The sequence below is a fragment of the Mauremys mutica genome, chromosome 1 (genome assembly GCF_020497125.1).
Source record: "Mauremys mutica isolate MM-2020 ecotype Southern chromosome 1, ASM2049712v1, whole genome shotgun sequence".
Lineage (NCBI taxonomy): Eukaryota > Metazoa > Chordata > Testudines > Geoemydidae > Mauremys > Mauremys mutica.
In genome coordinates this window covers 212,790,010-212,811,624 of record NC_059072.1, presented here as the reverse complement: position 1 = coordinate 212,811,624, position 21,615 = coordinate 212,790,010, and the positions used below count along the sequence as shown (strand labels likewise).

Sequence of the window (21,615 nt, the reverse complement as noted above, 5' to 3'; positions counted from 1 at the left end):
GAAGGGACCCCAAGAAGTTATCAAGTCCAGCCCTCTGGGCTGCGGCAGAACCAAGTAAACATAGACCAGGGGTCAGCAACCTTTCAGAAGTGGTGTGCTGAGTCTTCATTTATTCACTCTAATTTAAGGTTTTGTGTGCCAGTAATACATTTTAATGTTTTTAGAAGGTCTCTTTCTATAAGTCTATAATATAATTAAACTATTGTTGTATGTAAAGTAAATAAGGTTTTTAAAATGTTTAAGAAGCTTCATTTAAAATTAAATTAAAATGCAGAGCCCCCCCAGACCGGTGGCCGGGAACCGGGCAGTCTGAGTGCCACTGAAAATCAGGTCACGTGCTGCCTTCGGCACGTGTGCCATAGGTTGCCTACCCTTGACCTAGACGATCCCTAACAACTGTCCAACTGATTCATAAAAACCTCCAGTGATGAGGATTCCATAATCTCCCTTGGAAGCCTATTCCAGAGTTTAACTGTCCTTATAGTTAGAAAGTTTTTCCTAATATCTAACCTAAATCTCCCTTGCTTCAGATTAAGCCAATAAATTCTTGTCCTACCTTCAGTAGACATGGAGAAAAATTGATCATAGTCCTTTTTATGACAGCCTTTCACACATTTGAAGACTGCGATAAGGTCCCCCCTCAGTCTTCTTTTCTCAAGACTAACAATGCCCAGTTGTTTTAGCCTTTACTCAAAGATCAGGTTTTCTAAATCTTTTATCATTTTTGTTGCTATCCTTGGGACTCTCTCCAATTTATCCTCATCTTTCCTATAGTGTGGTGCCCAAAATTGGACACAGTTTTCCTCCTGAGGCCTCACCAGTGCTGAGGAGACTGGGAAAAATATCTCCCTTGTCTTACATACAACAACTCATGTTAACACCCCGCAAAACATTAGCCTTTTGCAACTGCATCTCTTCATTGACTCATATTCAATTTGTGATCTACTAGAACTCCCAGATCCTTTTCAGCAGCACTACCGCCTCGCCAGTTATTCCCCATTTTGTAGTTGTGCATTTGATATTTCCTGTCTAAGTGAAGTAGACTCATAGACTTTAAGGCCAGAATGGACCATTGTGATCATCTAGTCTGACCTTCTGAACATTGCAGGCCACAAGAACCACACCCAGCCACTCCTGTAATAGGCCCATAATCTCTGGCTGAGTTACTGAAGTCCTTAAATCTTGATTTAAGGTAGGGCTGTCAAGTGATTTAAAAAATTAATTGCTATTAATCACACAATAAAAAAATTAATCACGATTAATCGTGTGATTAATTGCGCTATTAAACAATAATATAATTCTATTTATATAAATATTTTGGATGTTTTCTACATTTTCAAATATTGATTTTAATAACAATACAGAATACAAAATGTACAGTGCTCGTTATATTTATTTTTATTACAAATATTTTCACTGTAAAAATAAAAGAAATAGTATTTTTCAATTCACTTAATACAAGTACTGTAGTGCCATCTCCTTATCATGAAAAAAAGCGACAGAGTCCTGTGGCACCTTATAGACTAACAGAAATATTGGAGCATAAGCTTTCGTGGGTGAATACCCACTTCTAGTTACAAAGAATCCATCATTTACTCTACTTCATGCACCACACAGCAGAGGAAGGCAAAACCTCTCTCAGGGCCTGTGCCAATCTGACCTGGGGAAAGATTCCTTCTCAGATATGGTGATCAGTTAGACCCTGAGCATGTGGCCAGACCCACCGGGAGATACCTGGGAAAGAATTCTCTGTAGTAGCTCAGAGCCCTCCCATCTAGCATCCCATCTCCAGCCATTGGAGATATTTGTAAATCACAGTCGTGTATGGGCCATATGCCATTGTACGATCCCCTCCATAAATTTATCAAGTTCAGTCTTGAAGCCAGTTAGATTTTTAGCCCCTACTGCTCCCCTTGGAAGGCTGTTCCAGAACTTCACTCCTCTGATGGTTAGAAACCTCCATCTAATTTCAAGCCTAAACTTGTTGAAGGCCAGTTTATATCCATTTGTTTTTGGACCAACATTGACTCTTAACTTAAATAACTCCTCTCTCTCCCAGGTGTTTATCCCTCTCATGTATTTATAGAGAGCAAGCATATTTTCCCTCAGCCTTCATGTTGTTAGGTTAAACAAGCCAAGCTTCTTACATCTCCTCTTGTAAGGTAGGTTTTCCATTCCTCAGATCATCCTAGTAGCCCTTCTCTGCACCTGTTCCAGTTTGAATTCATCTTTCTTAAACATGGGAGACCAGAATTGCACACAGTATTCCAGATGGGTCTCACCAGTGCCTGGCCCTCTGCTGCCTGGTGTGACAGGGCATGGCCCTCTGCTCCTGTCTTCCTGCAATAATGGCTCCGAGTCTCTGGTTTGTAGCCACTGGTGTGTGTGTACTTTATTTAAGTTATTTCAACCATCACCCTGCTGCACTCCCATGCAGCATTTCTATTTACAGTTTCATACAATCGTCCTCCTCTTTTGCTCGAGAGAAGACAGGAAAGAGATCGCACCACACAGGGCTTGAGCTTTCCCCCTTCTCTGCTCCCTTTCACTTCCTCCCTGTGCTCTTTTTCTACTCTTGCAGTTAATGGGCTAATTATCTCCTTAGCTTTCCCCCGCTCAGGCTGAGCTACTAATTAGCCACTCCTTCCCTCAGTCAGACCTTCTTCAGCAGAACTAATTGGATTTATGGTGACCAGAATGCTTGTTCAGTTGCTGTTTCCCAGCAGTCTGTCACAAATGGTGCTAACACTTCCCTGTCTCCACTGAAAATACCTTGCCTGGTGCATCCTAGGACTGCATTAGCCTTTTTCACAGCTGCATCACACTGACGGCTCATAGTTCTCCTGTGATCAACCAATACACCCAAGTCTTTCTCCTCCTCTGTCACTTCCCACTGCAGGGCCGCCCAGAGGATTCCGGGGGCCCGGGGTCTTCGGCGGCGGCGGGGCCCTCCCGTTCCGGGACCTGCCGCCAAAGTGCCCCGAAGACCCGCGGCGGGGGCCCCCCCGCCGCCGAATTACCGCCGAAGCGGGACCCGCCGCCGAAGTGCAGCCCGGTCTTCGGCGGTAATTCGGTGGCGGGGGGGGGGTCCCCGCCGCGGGCCGTCGGGGCACTTCGGCCGTGGGTCCCGGAACAGAAGGGGCCCCCCGCCGCCGAAGACCGGGCTGCGCTTCGGTGGCAGCGGGGGCGGGTCCCGCTTCCCGCCCCGGCCCCAGCCTCTTACCTGAGCGCGTCTCCGGCGGGGCCAAAGCTCCATCCCGCTCAGAGCCGCGTGGTGAGGGGGCGGGGCTGGGAGCTCAGCCCGGAGCTCGCAGCCCCGCCCCCTCCCCACGCCGCTCTGAGTGGGGCGGGGCTCAGGCCCCGTTGGAGCTCCCAGCCCCGCCCCCTGACCACGCGGCTCTGAGCGGGGCGGGGCTCAGGGGCCCCGGTGGAGACTCGGCGCTTGATGCGCTGAGGCTCCAGGAGAGGGGCAGAGGCGGGAGCCTCCGCTCTTCTCTTGGGGGCCCCTGCGGAGCCCGGGGCAAATTGCCCCCTTTGCCCCCCCCTCTGGGCGGCCCTGTCCCACTGATACATCACCAACTCATAGCAAAAATTCTTGTTGTTAGTCCCTAAGTGCATGACCTTGCACTTTGCATTATTACATTCCATCCCATTTCTATTACTCCAGTTTTCAAGATTGTCCAAATATTCCTGTATCATATTCTGGTCCTCCTCCATATTGGCAATACCTCCCAACCTTGTGTCATCCACAAATTTTATTTGCACAGTCCCACCTTTTGTACCAATGTCATTAAGCAGGGGAGGGAAGTAGGACAGGGTGAGGGCTCCAGATGGGGGGTTTGGCTCCGGGGTGGGGCCAGGGATAAGGGATTTGGGGGTGCAGGAAGGGGCTTCACGCTGGGGCTGAGGGGTTCGGAGTGCAGGAGGGGACTCTGGGCTGAGGCAGGTGGTTGGGGTGTGGGAGGGGGGTGAAGGTTCCGGCTGGTGGTGCAGACCCTGGAGTGGGGCTGGGGATGAGGTGGTTGGGGTGTAGGAGAGTGCTCCAGGATGGAGCGTGGAGCTGAGGGGTTCAGAGTATGGGAGGGGGCTCCAGGCTGAGGCAGGGGGTTGGGGTGTGGGAGGGGATATAGGCTGGGGGGGTGGGCTCTGGGGTGGGGCTGTGCATGAGGGATTTGGGGTGCAGGAGTATGCTCTGGGCTGAGACCAAGGGGTTTTGAGGGCAGGAGGGGAATCAGGACTGGGGTAGGGGTGCAAGAGGGGGTGCAGGCTCCAGGTGGTGCTTACATCAAGCTGCTCTTGCTAGCAGCAGCATGCCCCCGCTCTGGCTCCTACGCAGAGGCGCAGCCAGGCAGCTCTGCATGCTGCCCCTGCAGCTCCTATTGGCCGTGGTTCCTGGCCAATGGGAGCTGCAGAGCTGGTGCTTGGGGTGGGAACAGTGTGTGGAGCCCCCTGGCTGCCCCTATGCATAGGAGCCAGAGGGGGGGACATGCTGCTGTTATCAGGAGCGGTGCGGAGCCAGGGCAGGCAGGGAGCCTGCCTTAGCCTTCCTGCGCCACTGTCTGGACTTTTAACGGCCTGGTCAGTGGTGCTGACCGGAGCCACTAGGGTCCCTTTTCAACTGGGTGTTCCGGTGCAAAACCAGACACCCCGCAACCCTAGGTGGGGCCTTGGGGATGGAGCCTGGGGTTGAGAACCCCCAGGGAAAGTTGGAAGCGGCACCTGTGGTTTCCTGAATCACGTTTTCCCCTTTCTTAAACACAGATGCTTTATTTGCAATCCTGCAGTCAGAGGGCAGGAGCCCTGAGTATATGGATGCTGCCTTAGAAATCCTTGCTATTGGCCTTGCAATTTCATGCGCCAGTTCCTTTGAAAGGCTTGGCTGAGATTCCCCAGGTACTCGGCACTTGTCTGGGTGGAATTTCATCTTGCTGAATCCCGGGCCCCGGCAGAGACACGGTCCCTTTCTCGGGGAGACCTGGCGCAGCGTTAACGTGCTGGGGCTGGAACCGCGGGGGAGCGGCGGGGGCCGGGCCCGGCAGCAGGGGGCGCGTGTGCGGCTCCCGGCTGGGCTGGGCTGGGCTGGGCCGGGCCGGGCAGGCAGCGCGCCGCGCTCCCGGGGCTGCTGTGACTCCACAATGCGGGGCTCGGGCAGGAGGCGGGGCGGGCGGCGGCGCCGCGAGTGAGCGAGCGAGCGGGGCAGGCGGCGCGGATAAGCCGCAGGCTGGAGCGAGCCGAGCGCTGAGCCCCCCCCTCCCCGTCCCCAGCAGCCGGGTCCTCAGTAGTATGGCATCGAGGAGAATGGAGACCAAACCCGTGATAACGTGTCTGAAAACCCTGCTCATCATCTACTCCTTCGTCTTCTGGGTGAGTCAGGGCGGGCGGGAGCCCCCCGCGCCAGGGGCAGGGGGGTCTCTTGGCTGCGTTGCGCGGGGATCTGCAGCCGCAGCTGCCGCTGCCGCTCGGGTTTGCTGCGCAAACGCCCGGGTGCCTGCTGGGGGCTCTTCTCCTGCCAGGTGCCCGGCGCCTCCCTCGGCTCCCCGTCCTAGGGGGTCATTGATTTGCCTGTGGGGGGCACATTCGGATTTGTCCCAGATTTTTTTTTTTTGGTCTTAAAAAAAACCCCCACCCACGGAAGCAAATGCAGCGAGCGAGCGAGTTACTGGGGCTGCTGCGTCTGTTTGTGTCTGTCTTTCTGTGCCTTGCTGGTTCCCTCTCTCGGTGTCCCTGTGTCTCAGGGCAGCAGGCTGCGCTGGTGGGGTAGTGACATGCAATAAGCTGCATCTCTGATTTGAAGTTTGCTCCCACTGCCCTTAGAAATGTCGCCCTATGCCTTTCTGTAGCCTCTCCCAGGCTGCTGGCCACACGTTAATGACAGCCTCACCCCCCCCCCCGTCTGCCAAACATACACAGGGGGGTGGGGACCCAGCTGCTGCCCTGATCAAAGGGAGCTGGGTATCCCTGCTTGTTACCAAAGGGGCTTCTGAATGGCAGCCTGGGGCCAAAAGCATGACATTGACTAGCGGGGCCCTTGTTGCCGACTAACCTGGTGTTTATACATGAGATGCTTGGTGTGTGATGCACCGGTACAGGGGGAATGGGATGCTTTAACCACAGCCCTGTTGGTTCTCCATCTCCCTTCTGAAGTATGCACAGCCCATTTGTGAAGGGGAAGGTAATATGAAATATCATGGGAAGGAGCACATAGGAATGCTATAAGGTTGGGTTTTGTTTGCTATTTTAAAGTCAGTAGCACGTTACGGGTTTCCGTGAAAAAGCTGTCAGGCCCTTTTTGGCTGCTCCTCAGTGTATTTTGGAGGCTGCTCACCGATCTTCCCTCTATTGCCCATCCCTCAAACCAGATTTTTGGTAAGTGCCGTGTGCATTTAGCATGATCAACTTTATTGCTGCACTCATTCACAGGAGTTGTTATCTCTGTGTTACAGAAAGCTTATGCCATGTAGAGAATAAATCATATTCGTACACTTGAGTTTTTTAGCAGTGCATGTCAGGTGAAGCTACTGCACTTCCCCATGGTTTGTACCTTATCTGAAGCCAATCTCCCTCTGTTGAAGCAGTGCAGCTAGGCACAGGGATAAGGCATTTCAACAACCATGTTTTCATTTTTATGACCATTGCGAATCTCTTGTGCTGATATTGCATAATTTGCAGTGCTGATATTGGTGGCAAGGAACTGCAAACCTGTTGGTTGTTGCTGGCCACCATGCCTCCATTGTGGAGTGTGTATAAAGTGGGGGAGAGAAAAGCATTTCTCTGTGATTTTACTCTGTGGGTTTTCTCTGATCTTTTTCCTTCAAGTTTGTGTTTCTGGCTTAGCTTGCAGCTACTCAGAAAAAAACAGTGTCTTGTGTGAAAATAAACTGGTAATTTAAAAATATTTGTTGAAATTAAAAACATAGTGGATACTTGGTCGGGCTAGATTCCTAACAAAAGCCAGTGGCATATTTTCTGACTTTATCTGTGTCATGGTATCTGTCATGTGTTTATAACCAAATTCAGAATCTCGCAACTAATTCTTTGACCCACATTAATGAGTTATAATGATTGAGTAATGGGGGCCCTGGATTTTCAAACATACTCAGGGGGTTGATATTTTCATGTCAACCTGATCTTTTACTCAGCAGATCGCTGACATGAGCAGCATATCCTGGCAATGATCTGCAGATTAAAGACTTTCTTTAATGGTACATGGTGATGATACAATATAATGGCCCCACTGTGTACTATTAGAGATCTTAATCTGAGCTTCATTGACACAATACGCTGAAACAAGCTTGTCACTTCATACTAATAAAAGCTTATTGTGTATTACCATTTTAATAACTGTAATATGCAATCTCTTTGACATACAGTAACTAGATGTTACATCATTCCACTTGCTATATTCTAAATAGAAATTGCTCTTTCAAAGTGCATGTCATTTTTCTTATATTAATTTATATGCTTCATTCAAAAGACTCCCCCACCCCCAAATTTAATCTGCTAACCCACTGTTATGGTAGTGTCCATGTTAAAAACCCACCACCTTTGTTAACATTGTTTGGCAATTTTGGTGTCACCCACAACCGAAGGGCCTGGTGATTTAAATAGGCAGTAAGACTGAATTATTCTCTCATGCCTACAAGTAGTTCCTCCTGCCCCAGGGCTCAGGCAAATAGATGAAGTTTGTTGTCACAAATGAAAAAGTTGTTCTTCCCAGCAATTATCACACAGTAGGATCTAAGAGAGTACCTTTCCCCCTATACAATTACTGAATAACTGCAAAAACCATGGTGAATACATCAAATGTTGCCTTTATAATGGTAACCACTGTGTCTCTGTTATCCATGTGCTCTGGATAAACAGAAAACTTAAATCTGCAGGCCTGTGGAGCCAGCACATTTCATGAGCACTAATCCCATTTAAAAAAATCTGCAAGCCTGTGATAGTGACCAGGCAACTGGGTTAGCTTGTAAAGAAAAACAGTGATCCAGGCAAGTCGGAGTTTAACAACAACAACAACAACAAACCAACATTAGTGCCCAAAATAAAAACAAACCAAACCAAACCCAGATATAACTACATTGGTGCAAACCTACAGAGTAGACTCATTGCAAGGGTGTAACAGCAGCCATGCAGCTATGTGAATTACCCCCAGTAAATATCTTTTTGGCACACGTCCTGCTGTTAAGCTCCATTTTGCACCATTACCGTGTGTCTACACTGGGGGAGGAGGGGAAGTTATACCAAATTTCTCTCATCTAAACAAGTGCTTAGATTTCGGGTTGCTAACCAATAGCATCTCTGCCCCCAGCAAGGTTTGACTAATTTGGCTCTTCCAGGCATTAGAAACTGGACAGTCTCCAACATTTACACAAGAGTTTGCATTTGCCTATTTCCCTTCTTCCTTGTTTCTTGGGAAGGGTAGAAAGAATAAAGAGAGAATACTGCAACAATAAACCAAAATCTGCTACTCTTCCAACTTACCTGGCATCACATTCACTTACACACACACAGCTCACACAAGACTAGAAAACTTGAGTTGGAGCAGAACTGAATCTCAAAGGGGAAAACAAACCCCAGACAGTCTATTAAAGAGACGGAGCACCCACCACAGAACCTGATTCTTCATTGGTCTGCCCTTCACTTGGCTTAAGAACTACGGGAGGTAAAAACTAAGCCATATCATCAGCATTGCTGGGGTTTGGTTTGGCTCCTGGTATAAATTAGAGCAGAGTTGGCCTATTGTCAAAATAGCAAGAAGATAGTGTGTTGTGGCCATATTCCCTCCCGCTCAACAGCATAGAGCAATATAGAGCCATTGGGACAACTTTGTGCATCCAGGGAACCGTCTTATGTTGGGGTATTTCCTGGGGTACTATTTTCATCCCTTTATGCCAGTGGAGCAGCATAGAGGCCCATGTAGATTAGAGAACTGGCCCCTGTGTCAATCCACTGGTCTGAAAACATCAGAAATACGAAAAACAGCTACTTTTCCAAAGTGCATATCTGAGATTTTTATTTCACTGTCACAAGCAAATAGGCCAATGTTATGAATGAATGGTTTGCAAACTTTTATTTTAATAAAAGCCTCCTCCAGATGACTGGGAGGCAGGATGCTGCACTCATGAGGAGGAAAGTCCTGCATCACTCAACTGCAGTCAGTTCATCTAGCTTTTGAGGAGCTCTCTGGTCTATTGTAGCTATGAACATGGGGGTTGCAGTGTAAACAGGAGCGGCTCTAGCCATTTCGCCGCCCCAAGCACGGCGGCACGCCGCGGGGGGCGCTCTGCCGGTCGCTGGTCCCGCTGCTCCAGTGGACCTCCCGCAGGCATGCCTGCGGAGGGTCCACCGGAGCCGCGGGAGCAGCGGACCCTCCGCAGGCATGCCTGCGGGAGGTCCGCCGGAGCCGCCTGCCGCCCTCCCAGCGACCGGCAGAGCCACCCCCGTGGCATGCCGCCCCAAGCACGCGGTTGGCGTGCTGGGGCCTGGAGCCGCCCCTGAGTGTAAACCTTGAAGAAGGGAGCAATGGAGAAAAGGGGAAATGGCTGAGGAACCCTTCAGATGACTGACAGGGATGTTACACATTGAGGGGTAAAGGGCAGAAGCCAATTGGCTAAAACCAATATGCTTTTTTTGATACTCGTATGAAGTACAACATTCAAAAAGTTCTTTTAATAGAATTTCCTTTTTTAAAGACATCAAATATCCAAAGTGTTCCCACTGTGAGTGATTTATTTTTCTAAATTTAATTCTAGAACAAGCTTTATTGATGGGATAGGTGCCTGAAAATCAGGGTTTCTAGAAGAAACACTGAGTGAGACTGCTATCTTAACAATAGCAGAGCTGCTGGGTGTTAATAAAGAGAGTTTCTTTACTCTGATTTCATACTGTATCTAGCCCACTCATTTCCAAATCGGTTTTATTTAATAACGTTGACTTTTTTGATAGCTTCCTCCCCCATCCCCTTTTTCTGTAAATATGTGCAAGAAAACTTCCAAAGCAGAGATTAAAAAGCTTATGTATTCTTACTTATAGTACATTTTGAATGCCTGGGGTTACTGGTTTTAGTATGTAAGGGAAGTTGTAATAAAAATTCAGCAACCACATCTTTCCTAATCAGGATTCTACAGTGCAAGCACCAGTTTCAGAAAAAGCAGCAAAAAGCCATACTGTACTATTATCCACCTTTATTTTCCTCCTTTCATGTTTCTGTACAAGTAGATTGCAAAGAAATTAGATATTTTCTGGTTTAAAAGGCTTTGGATTAGAATTCAAAATGGATTTTCTGTAGAGGAGAGAATTCTCTAGGTATCCATTTATTAACTTGTGTCTTAAATTGTTGTATGTTTAAATATATGTTCCTAATATGATCACATTCCAAAAGCTTTGCGGTGCATTTGGGCATCACCCAAATAAAACAATTACTGGTCTAGGTCTTTCTATTGTCTTTGTCTTTTGGTAGGGAGTCTTAAGAAAATGGGCATTGGTTGTGTTCAGGTTACTTTGCTGTGAAAGAAAGGGGTTTGTCTTTTGCTCAAAGTTTATTACATTTTAAAGGTGCAAAATGAGTGACCCTTGAGTTAACACTTGAAACAAGCAAACTCATTTGATTCTGAAAAGAACACTACAGAAAAGTGGAAACTCTTGCATCTTGGATCCCGGGGGGCCCCAAGCTTGAAGGCACGCCCTGTTTTGGAAAAAAAAATACCGGTAAAACAGGCAATAAATCCTTGCAAACCAGGTGCTCATAAAAGTATGTTTAAAATATGGACCATTGAATGGAAGAGCAGCAAACTTCAATGGATGAGATATTTCAAATAGATTAACATTTAGATTTACCATTCATAGAACTAAACCAGGTTTTATTACACTTTCAAAAATTGAGATGAGGAAACGGCACTTGCAGTGGTCCGATTTTTAAATTTTGGTTACTTGAAAAATCAACCTTCTCCCCACCCCTAGCATTAAGGGATCACAGTACAACAGTGTGTCTAAGGAATGATGATTGAGCAGATAGCTGCACTTGTGTTTAGGGCAGAAGTCCTTAAACTGGTCACATGGTGCTGGCTGGCTTCTCCTTACTCCCAGTTGCTAAATTGCATTAAAAGACAGCTAAAAATACATTACTTTACTCATGTTAGTTTTCCATGTGGGCAAATGCTCTAGTTGCCACAGGAATGTTACATGATCTTGAATGGGAGGGGTAGGTGCTTACCAAGCAATCCTCTGTATTAAAATGTGGGCCATGCTATGAAAAGGTTTGAGTCTCTTTGGTGTAAGGGGAAGGAGGAGACAGGCTTCTATAAGATGAAGCAGGAGCGCATCCCCTAAGCTTCTTAGCAAATTAGGTCAGTGGATGGAGCAAGGGAGTGGTTTTGTAGCTTCATCTAGTATGGAAATTAGCAGAAGCAGTGAGCAGGGTTGGAGCCAAAGTCCCCTCCTTGTTCTGCCTTCAGAAAGGTGGCTAATGCAGCTAACACACAGCCACCATAAAGTACTAGAATCTTAATTATGTGAAAGCATTTTCTAAATTATTTTCTTTAAAACTACCTGAAGGATATTTTTAAAACTGCTGCATTAGCCACCTTTCTGGAAAGGAGTCATCAACTCACCCCGCTCCCTGTCCCCTGACTGCCCCGACCCCATCCACCACCACCCTGACAGACCCCCAGAACTCCCATGCCTACCCAACCCCCCCCCGTCCCCTGACCACCCCCTCAGAACCTCTGCCCCCTCCAACCGCTCCCTGCCCCTTATCCAACCCTTCCTCCCAGCCCCGGCCTGGCCCCCTTACCATGCTGCTCAGGGCAGCGTGTAAGGATGCTGTGCGGCCTGCTGGTGCTCGCAGCCCCACCTCCTTATCATGCCGCTCAAAGAGGCAGGAGCTGCAGAGCTGCCCAGAGCGCTGGCGCCGGCAGCTCGGCACGCTGCAGCTCTGCGAGGGGGGAGAAGCGGGGGAGGGGCCGGGGGAGCCTCCCCAGCTGGGAGCTCAGGCGGGCCGGAGACAGGACGGTCCTAGCCGGAGTTGTTTGCCCGCCCGCCCCTTTAACAGCCGGTTCTTGTGAACCAGTGGAAACCGGCTCCAGCTCACCACTACCTGTGCTTCAGTCCACATTTGGTGCCATCTTTCAATGGTTTGTGTACTGCGCACTCTGCCTCTTCAGTCTGCAGGAATGGATCCCGCACTGTTGACCAATATGCTGCTCTCTCCCTCTAACACGTAGTGGAGTTATTCCTTAAATTCCAAAGGCAAGAGGAGTTCGACATTGATCTTGCCACGTGTAGTAGCTATGACATGAGATTGAATGTGGCATTCACGAAGGTGCTGACCACAGTGGAATGGTGCTTTTGGGCTCGGGAAACAAGCATTGAGTGGTGGGATCACAGCATCATGCACGTCTGGGATGACAAGTAGTGGCTGCAGAGTTTTCGGATGAGGAAAGCCACATTCATGGGACTGTGATGAGCTTGCCCCAGCCCTGTGGCGCAAGGACATGAGAATGAGAACTGCCTTGTCACTAGAGAAGTGCAAGGCAATTGCACTGTGGAAGATGGCTACTCCAGATTGCTACTGATCAGTTGCTAACCAGTTCAGAGTAGGAAAGTCGACCGGTGGACTCATCTTGATGGAAGTGTGCAGGGCCATTAATCGTATCCTGCTCTGAAAGACCATGACTCTGAACAACGTGCGTGACATTGCGAATGGCTTTGCACAAATGGGCTTCCCTTACTACGGAGGGAAAGCAATAGATGGCATGCATATTCCAATTCTGGCACCAGATCACCTAGCCACCAAGTATGTTAATCGGAAGGGGTATTTCTCTATGGTTCTCCAGGCGCTTATGGATCACTGTGGGTGTTTCACAGACATTAACACAGGCTGCTCTGTAAAGGTGCATGATGCACGCATCTTTCAGAACACTGGCCTGTTCAGGAAGCTGCAAGCCAGGACTTTCTTCCTGGACCAGAAGATCACCGTAAGGGAAGTTGAAATGCCCATTGTGATCCGGGGGGGACCCTACCTACCCCTTAATGCTGTGGCTTATGAAGCCATACATGGGAAACCTTGATAGCAGCAAGGAGTGGTTCAACAACAGACTGAGCAAGTGTAAAATGACTGTTGAGTGTGCTTTTGGCCATTTAAAGGCCCGTTGGTGCTGCCTATATGGGAGTCTAGATCTGGCTGATGACATTATTCCTATGCTTATTGCTGTGTGCTGTACGCCCCATAATATTTGTGAAGGGTAGAGTGAAAGCTTCACTCAGAGTTGGACCAGCCTCCAGGCACTGAGCCTCAGTGAATATGAACAGCCAGAGACCTGAGCTATTAGAGGGGTGCAGCGCGGAACCATAAGGATCAGGGATGCCTTGAGGCAGCAATTTGAAGCTGCAATTTTGAAAGCTGCTAATATTTGTTGCTATGCTCGAGAATGCAGTGCTTGTAATGCTAGGAGGTGATTGTGATTGGTGCAGACGATGGACTATGAAGGTTTAAGAAAAGTTCCTTTTGCTCACAGGGCTCTGTTTGCTTTCAGTTAATGGAATAAAGATTGTTTCAAACCAAAACAATTCTTTTATTAAAAAACAACAACTGGAGGAGAGAGACAAACAAAAAAACACATAATCACTGAGGGGAATGGGGGAAGGGAGGGTCCTAGGAGGAGGTGGGGTCCCGGGACGGTTAAAGATTTGTATATGTCCAGGGATCATACCCAATCTTCTCCTTTGGAGTACAGTGCAGCGGGTACTGTACTTCAGCAGGGCTAAACTGCAGAGGGACGGGTGTTGAGTGTAGTGGGTACTGGGAGTCCGCAGAGCTGGCCTGTGGTGGGGGAGGAGTGGAATGCAGTGAGTACAGACTGGAGCCAGGATGTTGATAAGAGTGTGTTGGCGGTGTCTGAGGGGCACATGGGAAAGGGTTTTGCGGCTGCAGGGGAGGACAGGTGCGGAGCTGCTTGGTTTTCAGTGCTAGTAGCACCTGGAGCATGTCCACTTGGCGCTCCATAAACTTTAAAGAGTCGCTTTGTTCTGGCGCACTGCATTCTCCTTTTGGTCCCTCTTCTTGTTGTCCTGCTACTCCTTCAGTTCTTGTTTTTCAGCTGCAGAGTGCATCATGTCATCACACAGAAAGTCCTCTTTAGTTCTTCATGGCCGCTTTCTAATTCAGCGCAGCCGCTCAGCCGGTGATAACAAAGAGGGAGGCTGGGCTCCCAAGGTCATATCTGTGAAGCCAAAATGTAACATTTTACAGAAGCAGTATTGTTTGCAACACACAGACCACTGATTCGGTGATTTAAAACACAACCACTGTTCACATACCTGTCACTAACTGGCTCACCGCAGGTAAGCACACATGAGCCACAAGATCCCCAGAATGTTGAGTAGCCCCAGGGGCCGGGGAAATCAGTGTCCCAGGACCGTACTGTACACTGGGCATGTGGCTCTTGGGGAGAGCCAGCACTGTGGGTGGTGGGGCTTATAATCATTGCTGACCCCACATTTTCCACAGGCTGTGTTCATTCTGGAAGGTATCTCGCTGCTGAGGGTGAGCAGGGAATAAAAGGAGGGTCTTCTCCAAGACTGTGGCTTCTGCCCTGGCTCTTATGCAGCTCGCCTGTGTGCAGCAATGCGCCCTCTCCCCCCTGCTTCTCCCCCCCCCCAGTGACAGCAGAGTGGCACAAGAAAGTTACCCTTAATGGGGCAAGAAACAAAGCAGCTCTGCCAAAGAACCTGCGTCAGTGGATTGCCCAGTATCTCCATGAGAGTTTCATGGAGATCTCTGAGGCAGATTCCCGTGAAATGAGGGAGTCAATCAAAACCTTGTTCTGCTGCTCAGAGTAGACATGTGATGGTACGTGCATCATACAGACACAAGCCTGTTTTCTGCAACCCTCTTGCCCCCAACAACTTGCTTCAGCGATTCCCAAAATCAAAGCCACTTAACAGGGGCCTCCTCTCCTGTTTGCACGTCGCCAAGTTTCTACAGCTGTGGCTGGCTAGCCTCCTCCGGTGTAGAACATAAGAAAGGTTGTACTGGGTCAGACCAAAGGTCCATCTAGCCCAGTATCCTGTCTACCGACAGTGGCCAATGCCAGGTGCCCCAGAGGGAGTGAACCTAACAGGCAATGATCAAGTGATCACTCTCCTGCCATCCATCTCCATCCTCATACAGACAGAGGCTAGGAGCACCATTCCTTACCCATCCTGGCTAATAGCCATTTATGGACTTAACCACCATGAATTTATCCAGTTCCCTTGTAAATGCTGTTATAGTCCTAGCCTTCACAACCTCCTCAGGAGAGGAGTTCCACAAGTTGACTGTGCGCTGCGTGAAGAAGAAATTCCTTTTATTTGTTTTAAACTTGCTGCCTATTAATTTAATTTGATGACCCCTAGTTCTTGTATTATGGGAATAAGTAAATAATTTTTCCTTATCCGCTTTCTCCACATCACTCATGATTTTATATACCTCCATCATATCCCCCCCTAGTCTCCTCTTTTCCAAGCTGAAGAGTCCTAGCCTCTTTAATATTTCCTCATATGGGACCCTCTCCAAACCCCTAATCATTTTAGTTGCCCTTTTCTGAACCTTTTCTAGTGCCAGTAGAGAAGAGCTCTTGGCTGCATGCATCTCTGACCTCCGAGTCATCCTCTGCCTCTGAGTCCCCCTCCCTCGCCACATCCTCGTCCAAGATTTCCTCCTCCTGGCTCAGTTCACTCTCAACTGGCACGCGAGCCACCGAAGTATCTACAGTGGCCTTTGCAGTGGAGGTGGGGTAGCCACCGAGTATCGCGTCCAGCTCTTTGTAGAACTGGCAGGTCGTGGGCGCAGCACTGGAAAGGTGGTTTGCCTCCTGTGCCTTGTGGTAGGCGTTCCGCAGCTGCTTCACTTTGACCCTGCACTGCAGTGTGTCCTGCTCATGGTCCTTTTCTGTCATGCATCCTGAAATCTGTCCTTAGGTATCATAATTCCTACAGCTGGAGCACGGCTGGGATTGGACAGCCTCCTCTCTCCAAATGCTGATGAGGTCCAGCAGCTTGTCATTGTTCCAAGCGGGAGATCGCCTGGTGCATGGAGCAGGCGTGATCACCTGGAAAGATGCGCTGAGACCACTGCATGTGTTACCGGGCAAACAGGAAGGGGACTTTCAAAATTCCCTAGGAATTTAAGGAGTAAGGCTCACGATTTGGTCACCTGACGGCAGGGTAGTAGAGTTCAAACTGATGACCAGAGAGGCGAGAGCAAGCATTTTGGGACACCTCCCGGAGGCCAGTCGCAGTGCTGTAATCTACCAGGGTGTGTACACTGGCACCGCGGTGTTGTACTCCTGGTGCAGAAAGCTGTACACCTCTTATTGGGGTGGGTTTTTTACAGCGCTGCAACTGTGCAGTTTCTGTGCACTGAGTGGTTTGGCAGCGTGTACGCCTTGGGAGTTACACCGCAGAAAGTGGCTTTACTGCGCAGAAACTTGTCAGTGTAGACAAAGCCTCAGTTGGTTATTTGAATTCTGAAGAATTACAGCTAAAAACAAAACAAAACCCAAACAAACATCCCCACCGCCGTCAAACTCAGTTTTTGTCTTTGAACACTTTCACGGCTGGTTTAAAGTGTCCATATAGTTGCTAACATATATGAAAGATTAAAGATAATGGTGTTTTCTTGTGAGTGCAGCCTAGGGGGAATTCTACTGATTAAATAAATATTTTTAAATGTTTAGTTGTTTAAAAACATAACCCCAGATCTTGCTTTTTAAATTCATTACTATGTGGTATTCATCCAACTTTGCTTGATACTGCTGTTATTAAATGTATGGTCTCAAAATTTTAATTATAGTTCTAGCACAGGGGTCCCCAACACGGTGCCCTCGGGTGCCATGGCGCCTGCAGGGGCATCTGTGTGTGCCAACGTAGTGGCCGGCGGACAAGCATCCGCTGAAATGCCGCCGAAAAGCGGCGTCATCAAGAGGCGCTGCTGCCGAAATGCCGCCGAGAAGTGGCAACGTCAAGAGGCACCGCTGCTTCTCGGCGGCATTTCAGTGGATGCTTGTCCGCTGGCCACGGTCCTTGGTGGCTCGTTGTCTGGTGCCCGCCACCCGGAAAAGGTTGGGGACCACCGTTCTAGCAAAAGGGAAGTATCCCAGCGTAACATCTTTGATGGAATGTGTTAATAGAAAAGATGAAGGTGTTATTTAAGAGAGCTGTGTTGTTTAACAAATACTATCATTATTTCAAACAAATATATCCTTAGTTAATTACTAAAAAACTATTGAACTAAAACATGGAGACTGACTTAAACATAACGAAGATGTTACAGACATAAGCCAGGTGCTCACTTTCTTTCTACCCTGTTGTACCTTCTTACATGAGATCCTATGGTTCTCTTCCTTGGCAGGGAAGTGGTCTCAGAAGATCGGTTAACTTGCCTAATATGGGGTAGATACAGATTTGCCTTTGAATAGCTTTCACACTAGTGACATCCATTCAAATTCTGAAAATGATTATATAAGCATGATAAAATATGAATATAATAACAGAAGTAAGTCTAATTTGAAATGTTCCAAGGTACTTATTGGCTGAGTTAATAGTCTAATACGTAGTCTCTATTTGTCATTTAACTATGGTTACTAATTGATTGGGTATTTACTGCACCTGTTCCCTCAGAGATGGAATGGAAACCCATCCACTTATCCCACTCCCCACTTATTTTTTAAATGACAAATTCCCCTCTTCCTGAAGTTGGACAACGCTACATGGACCTGTTTGACAGTGATGACTTTTCTTGAGTGACGCATGGATGTTAGATGGAGCAGAGGGGTGAATGAGTGACAGCTCAGGCCCATGCTTTTACAGGGTGTTAATTTGTATTTGGGAAGAGTTTGAGACCTTTGGTTGTACAGGAGTTGGGATAGATGAGAAAGAGACTGCTGGTTTGCTGAAGGATTGAACACAGCTGCTTTCTGGAGCACAGTTGTACATTTAGCTGGTGCTTTTACAGTTAAACATTAATTCCTGTCAAAGCAATAATGAGCTCTGTTTATACTGTAAATAATACAAAAAAACAAGTCTAGGAAAGAAAAGTCTGTATCTACTTTGTTCTCTTCCAAGAAGGAAACAGTCCACTCCTTGAGTCCAGATTTTTCCTGACCACTTGGAAGCCATAGGCATTGTTTGGCAAGCAAATAGGAGGCAAAACAGGGTGAAATTAAAAACAGATTGTCAGACTTAATGCAGAGTATTCTTTTTTATATAGGGCTTAAAGGTTATCAGTAAAACTTAAAGACAGACAAACATGAACAATTTTAGATGCTAACTCCTAGTCAACCCCCGTTCCCACTCTAAAGAGCCAATTTTTTAAAATCTCTTGGGGGGAAAAATGGAATGTGGGTAAAACGGCTTTATTAATATCCTCATACTCCAAGGTCCAGAACCCTTCAGTGGTACAAGGAGAAGGTACTGGTAATTGCAAGAGTATAGCACTGCATTGACCTTCAGTAGCAGGGGATGGAGAGAGAAGTAGCTTTAAAATGATGCATGTGCTGAGGCCTTTATTTTGTGTATGTTATTCAGCACCTAAAACTGGAAACTGGTTCCCACTTTTTTAATAAATGAAAATTCACTGGTTGCCTATAAAGTGTTTCCCAATTGACTAACTCCTTTAATTATTTGTCTTAAGACTAGTATATAAATCTGTTGAAAAGCTATGTATTTAAAAGCATTTTTCTGAGGAAGGTAGTTGCATTTTGTGACTCTTCCCTTTATCCTGTGAAATGTTACAGTACTTCATGAATAAATAATATGGAGGGAAGGGTGAAAGAACCCATCAGCTTTTGAGCCCCAAGGCTAACTTCAGAAGCTTATACAAATGTACTCATAAGATATAATTACATTTTAGATATACAGAATTCTTGGTTTTATTCCATAGTCTCTTGTGTGAAACTATATTCAAAAACAACAACAACAAAACTTCAACAGTGTGTGCCAAGAAATCTTCTCTCTGGAGAATTATAAATTCTTGCAATGCCTCTGTGGCCCTAACCCTTCACTTATGCACATGAGTAGTCCTGTTGAACTCTGTGAGACTGCTTTCATCTAAATGTTTGCAGGATCGCAGGTCATGTGACTGGATTACCTAATGCTGTTAAGTCTTTTCTTCTGCTGTAGGTAAGGATGTCTGTCTGTCTGCTGCCATCATGGGTTCTGTGTCTTTTTAACTTTGAAAAATGCCCATGACTTCTAGTGTCTGGATTTTTGCATTGAAATGAATGAGTAGTGAGTAAGTAGAAGGGTTGGTTAGGCAGGTACAGTTGTACAAACCATGCCCTCAATCATGCAGGGATGTTCTTTGTTAGCGTAGAGGTTTGTCCATGCAGAATTCGTTGAAGGCTTGGGGCCCAAGATCCCAGTTCTGCATCAATTGAAGTTAATGGCAAAACTCCCATTGTCTTTAGTGGGTGGCAGGCCTGACTGCTGGAACCTTAAGAGAACACCCAACCTGTAGGACCACACAGGAGGCTACAAGTGGTCAGGGGTCAGTGACAACATTGCAGGAACATTTGTATTTAATTACAGGTGCTCATTACTACACTATGTGAGCACCTCACAAGATTAAAGAAATCTCCTATACATCCTTCTACAGAGTAGATCTTTCTTCCTTTTTAACCTTGCATTTTATGGCGATGAGTTGATGGCTGATTCTTGCACCAGTTAGTGGATGCTTTCATGAGAATTTTGGGGCTATGGGAAGAAAGCACTTACATTTATCTTATAGCAAATTCAGAGGCAAAGTAGGAAGCATAGCATATTCGTGATTTACCAGATTACAGTTATTTCATAGCGGAGCTATTTTTTGAGTTCTGGGAATAAAGTAGAAGGTTTATAGAAGCTACAATAAAAAAAAATACAGATGATGCTGTTAATGTGAATTTTGCTGTAATCTCCTTTTAGTGTTCTGCAAGAGGTTTTTCAAATGCTCTGTCTTGTAGTTTTTTGGAACAAATTTTAAATCCTAAAAAACCCTGAATTGCTGGACTGAATTGTAATAATTGAAGAAATAATTAATCCATCTGTTTTGGTTTGTATTGAGCAGGTATTGCTCATACAGGGAAAGGGCTAAAATGTGTTCTGCTGACCTGATGAGGCTGGTGGCTTGTTACTCCACAGAGATGTAAAGGAGGTGTGGGTGTCTCTCTCTAGAAGAGAGCATCTAAATTGTTGGTTGAGCAGTCTGGAGGAAAGATCCCTAGGAGAAGCCAAGCGTGGGTGTGAGTTGAACTTTGCTGCTGTTAGTAAAGCTAAACCCCAGGGAAGGGGTGATGAGTTTTGACTCTACACAGTGTATGCGTTTGGTTCTAGATTGGGTTGAAAAAGTCACTGGCCAACAAAAACGGGATTTTAAGCTTCTATAAATGAGAGAGTGGAACACACCCATTGCTGGAGAGCGAGCATCTGAATAGCGAGGTGATGGGCTTAATCAGGAAATGAATCTTGGGAAGCTGTCCAAAGAAGCCATGATGGAGCTAATGGAAAGGATGGGGTGGGGTGGGGGTGCATGTATGCATTTGTACTGGAGCTGAGGGAGAAAGAGAGAGAGGAATGCTGTCAATATAAAAAATAGGGAAACTACCTCTGCCTAAAGCTGGAAAGTGGTTGGTTCTGTGCTGACTTCACAGTCACATAGTTCTTAAACACTGCTGTGCATATAAAAGGGGGGCCTATGTAAGCCCATGTCTTGGGACTGTGTGCAAAAGAAAGTTCAGGCACCTGTTCCCGACTGGGGCTTCTGGGCGCTACCACAGTACAAATAACAGTATGGGGGTAAAAAATTGTACGCAACTCCTCCAGGAGGGTATACATACAATTGCTCACCGAGAGAGATGGGCTAGAGTATCCCTTTAGCACACTAGATATCCTTCTTATAGCAAGTACCTGTCACTCACTAGAGTTAGAGTTTCAGAAGTTTCCATTTAATGCTTCAGTTTCATGCACTGATAGTTTTCAAGAATGTTAGGGTTGGGGCAGAGTTTTCCATACTTGATCTCTGCCTGAAATAAGGTGACCAGACAGCAAATTTGAAAAAGCAGGACAGGGAGTGGGGAGTAATAGGAGCCTATATAAGGAGAAGACCCAAAAATCGGGACCATCCTTATAAAATCGGGTCATCTGGTCACCCTAGCCTGAAAACAACCTTGAAGCTTAGAGAAGCCCTTTTTGGGCTACAGGAGAGTGAAAGAGTGCTCTTCCCTGTGTAGATACATAAATAGAGAGGGCAGGAGGGAATTTTAAACAAACTTGTGAATATAGGGCTACATCAAAAACTGAAGAAGTCAGAAACCTGGTATGGATGTAGTCCTCTTGGGGACTAGAAACTTTGCTGGGTTTGTTGGAATATAGTCAAAATGAAATTGATAAGCAATTGAAAATTTCTTGAGTAGGTGGAGTGCTGTTTGATAGTTTTTTAGCAATCCTTGCCCACTTTGTAATATCCCATTGCACATTCTCCCTGTTCTATATGACCTGTCCTATATGGCCCTGTCCCAGACCTTCTCTACACTAAGTTGCATGGATGGATAACGTGCATTAGCTAACACCTTCCAAATCTTAGTCTAGAAAAGGCCT

General features: G+C 46.9%; 1 protein-coding gene across 2 annotated transcripts in view; it reads left to right on the top strand.

Moving 5' to 3' along the window:
* TSPAN7 (tetraspanin 7) overlaps positions 1–21,615 on the top strand; it is a 219,345-nt gene that overhangs the window by 26,972 nt on the left and 170,758 nt on the right. The window contains exon 1 of one of the 2 annotated variants that reach the window (XM_045027737.1): positions 5,082–5,364. The exons of the other annotated variant lie outside the window; for it this stretch is intronic. Within the exon in view, the coding sequence (XP_044883672.1) occupies positions 5,284–5,364 (81 nt within the window). The 5' untranslated portion in view covers positions 5,082–5,283. Of the gene's footprint in view, positions 1–5,081; positions 5,365–21,615 lie in introns of those variants that run through there. 2 annotated transcript variants of the gene reach the window in all.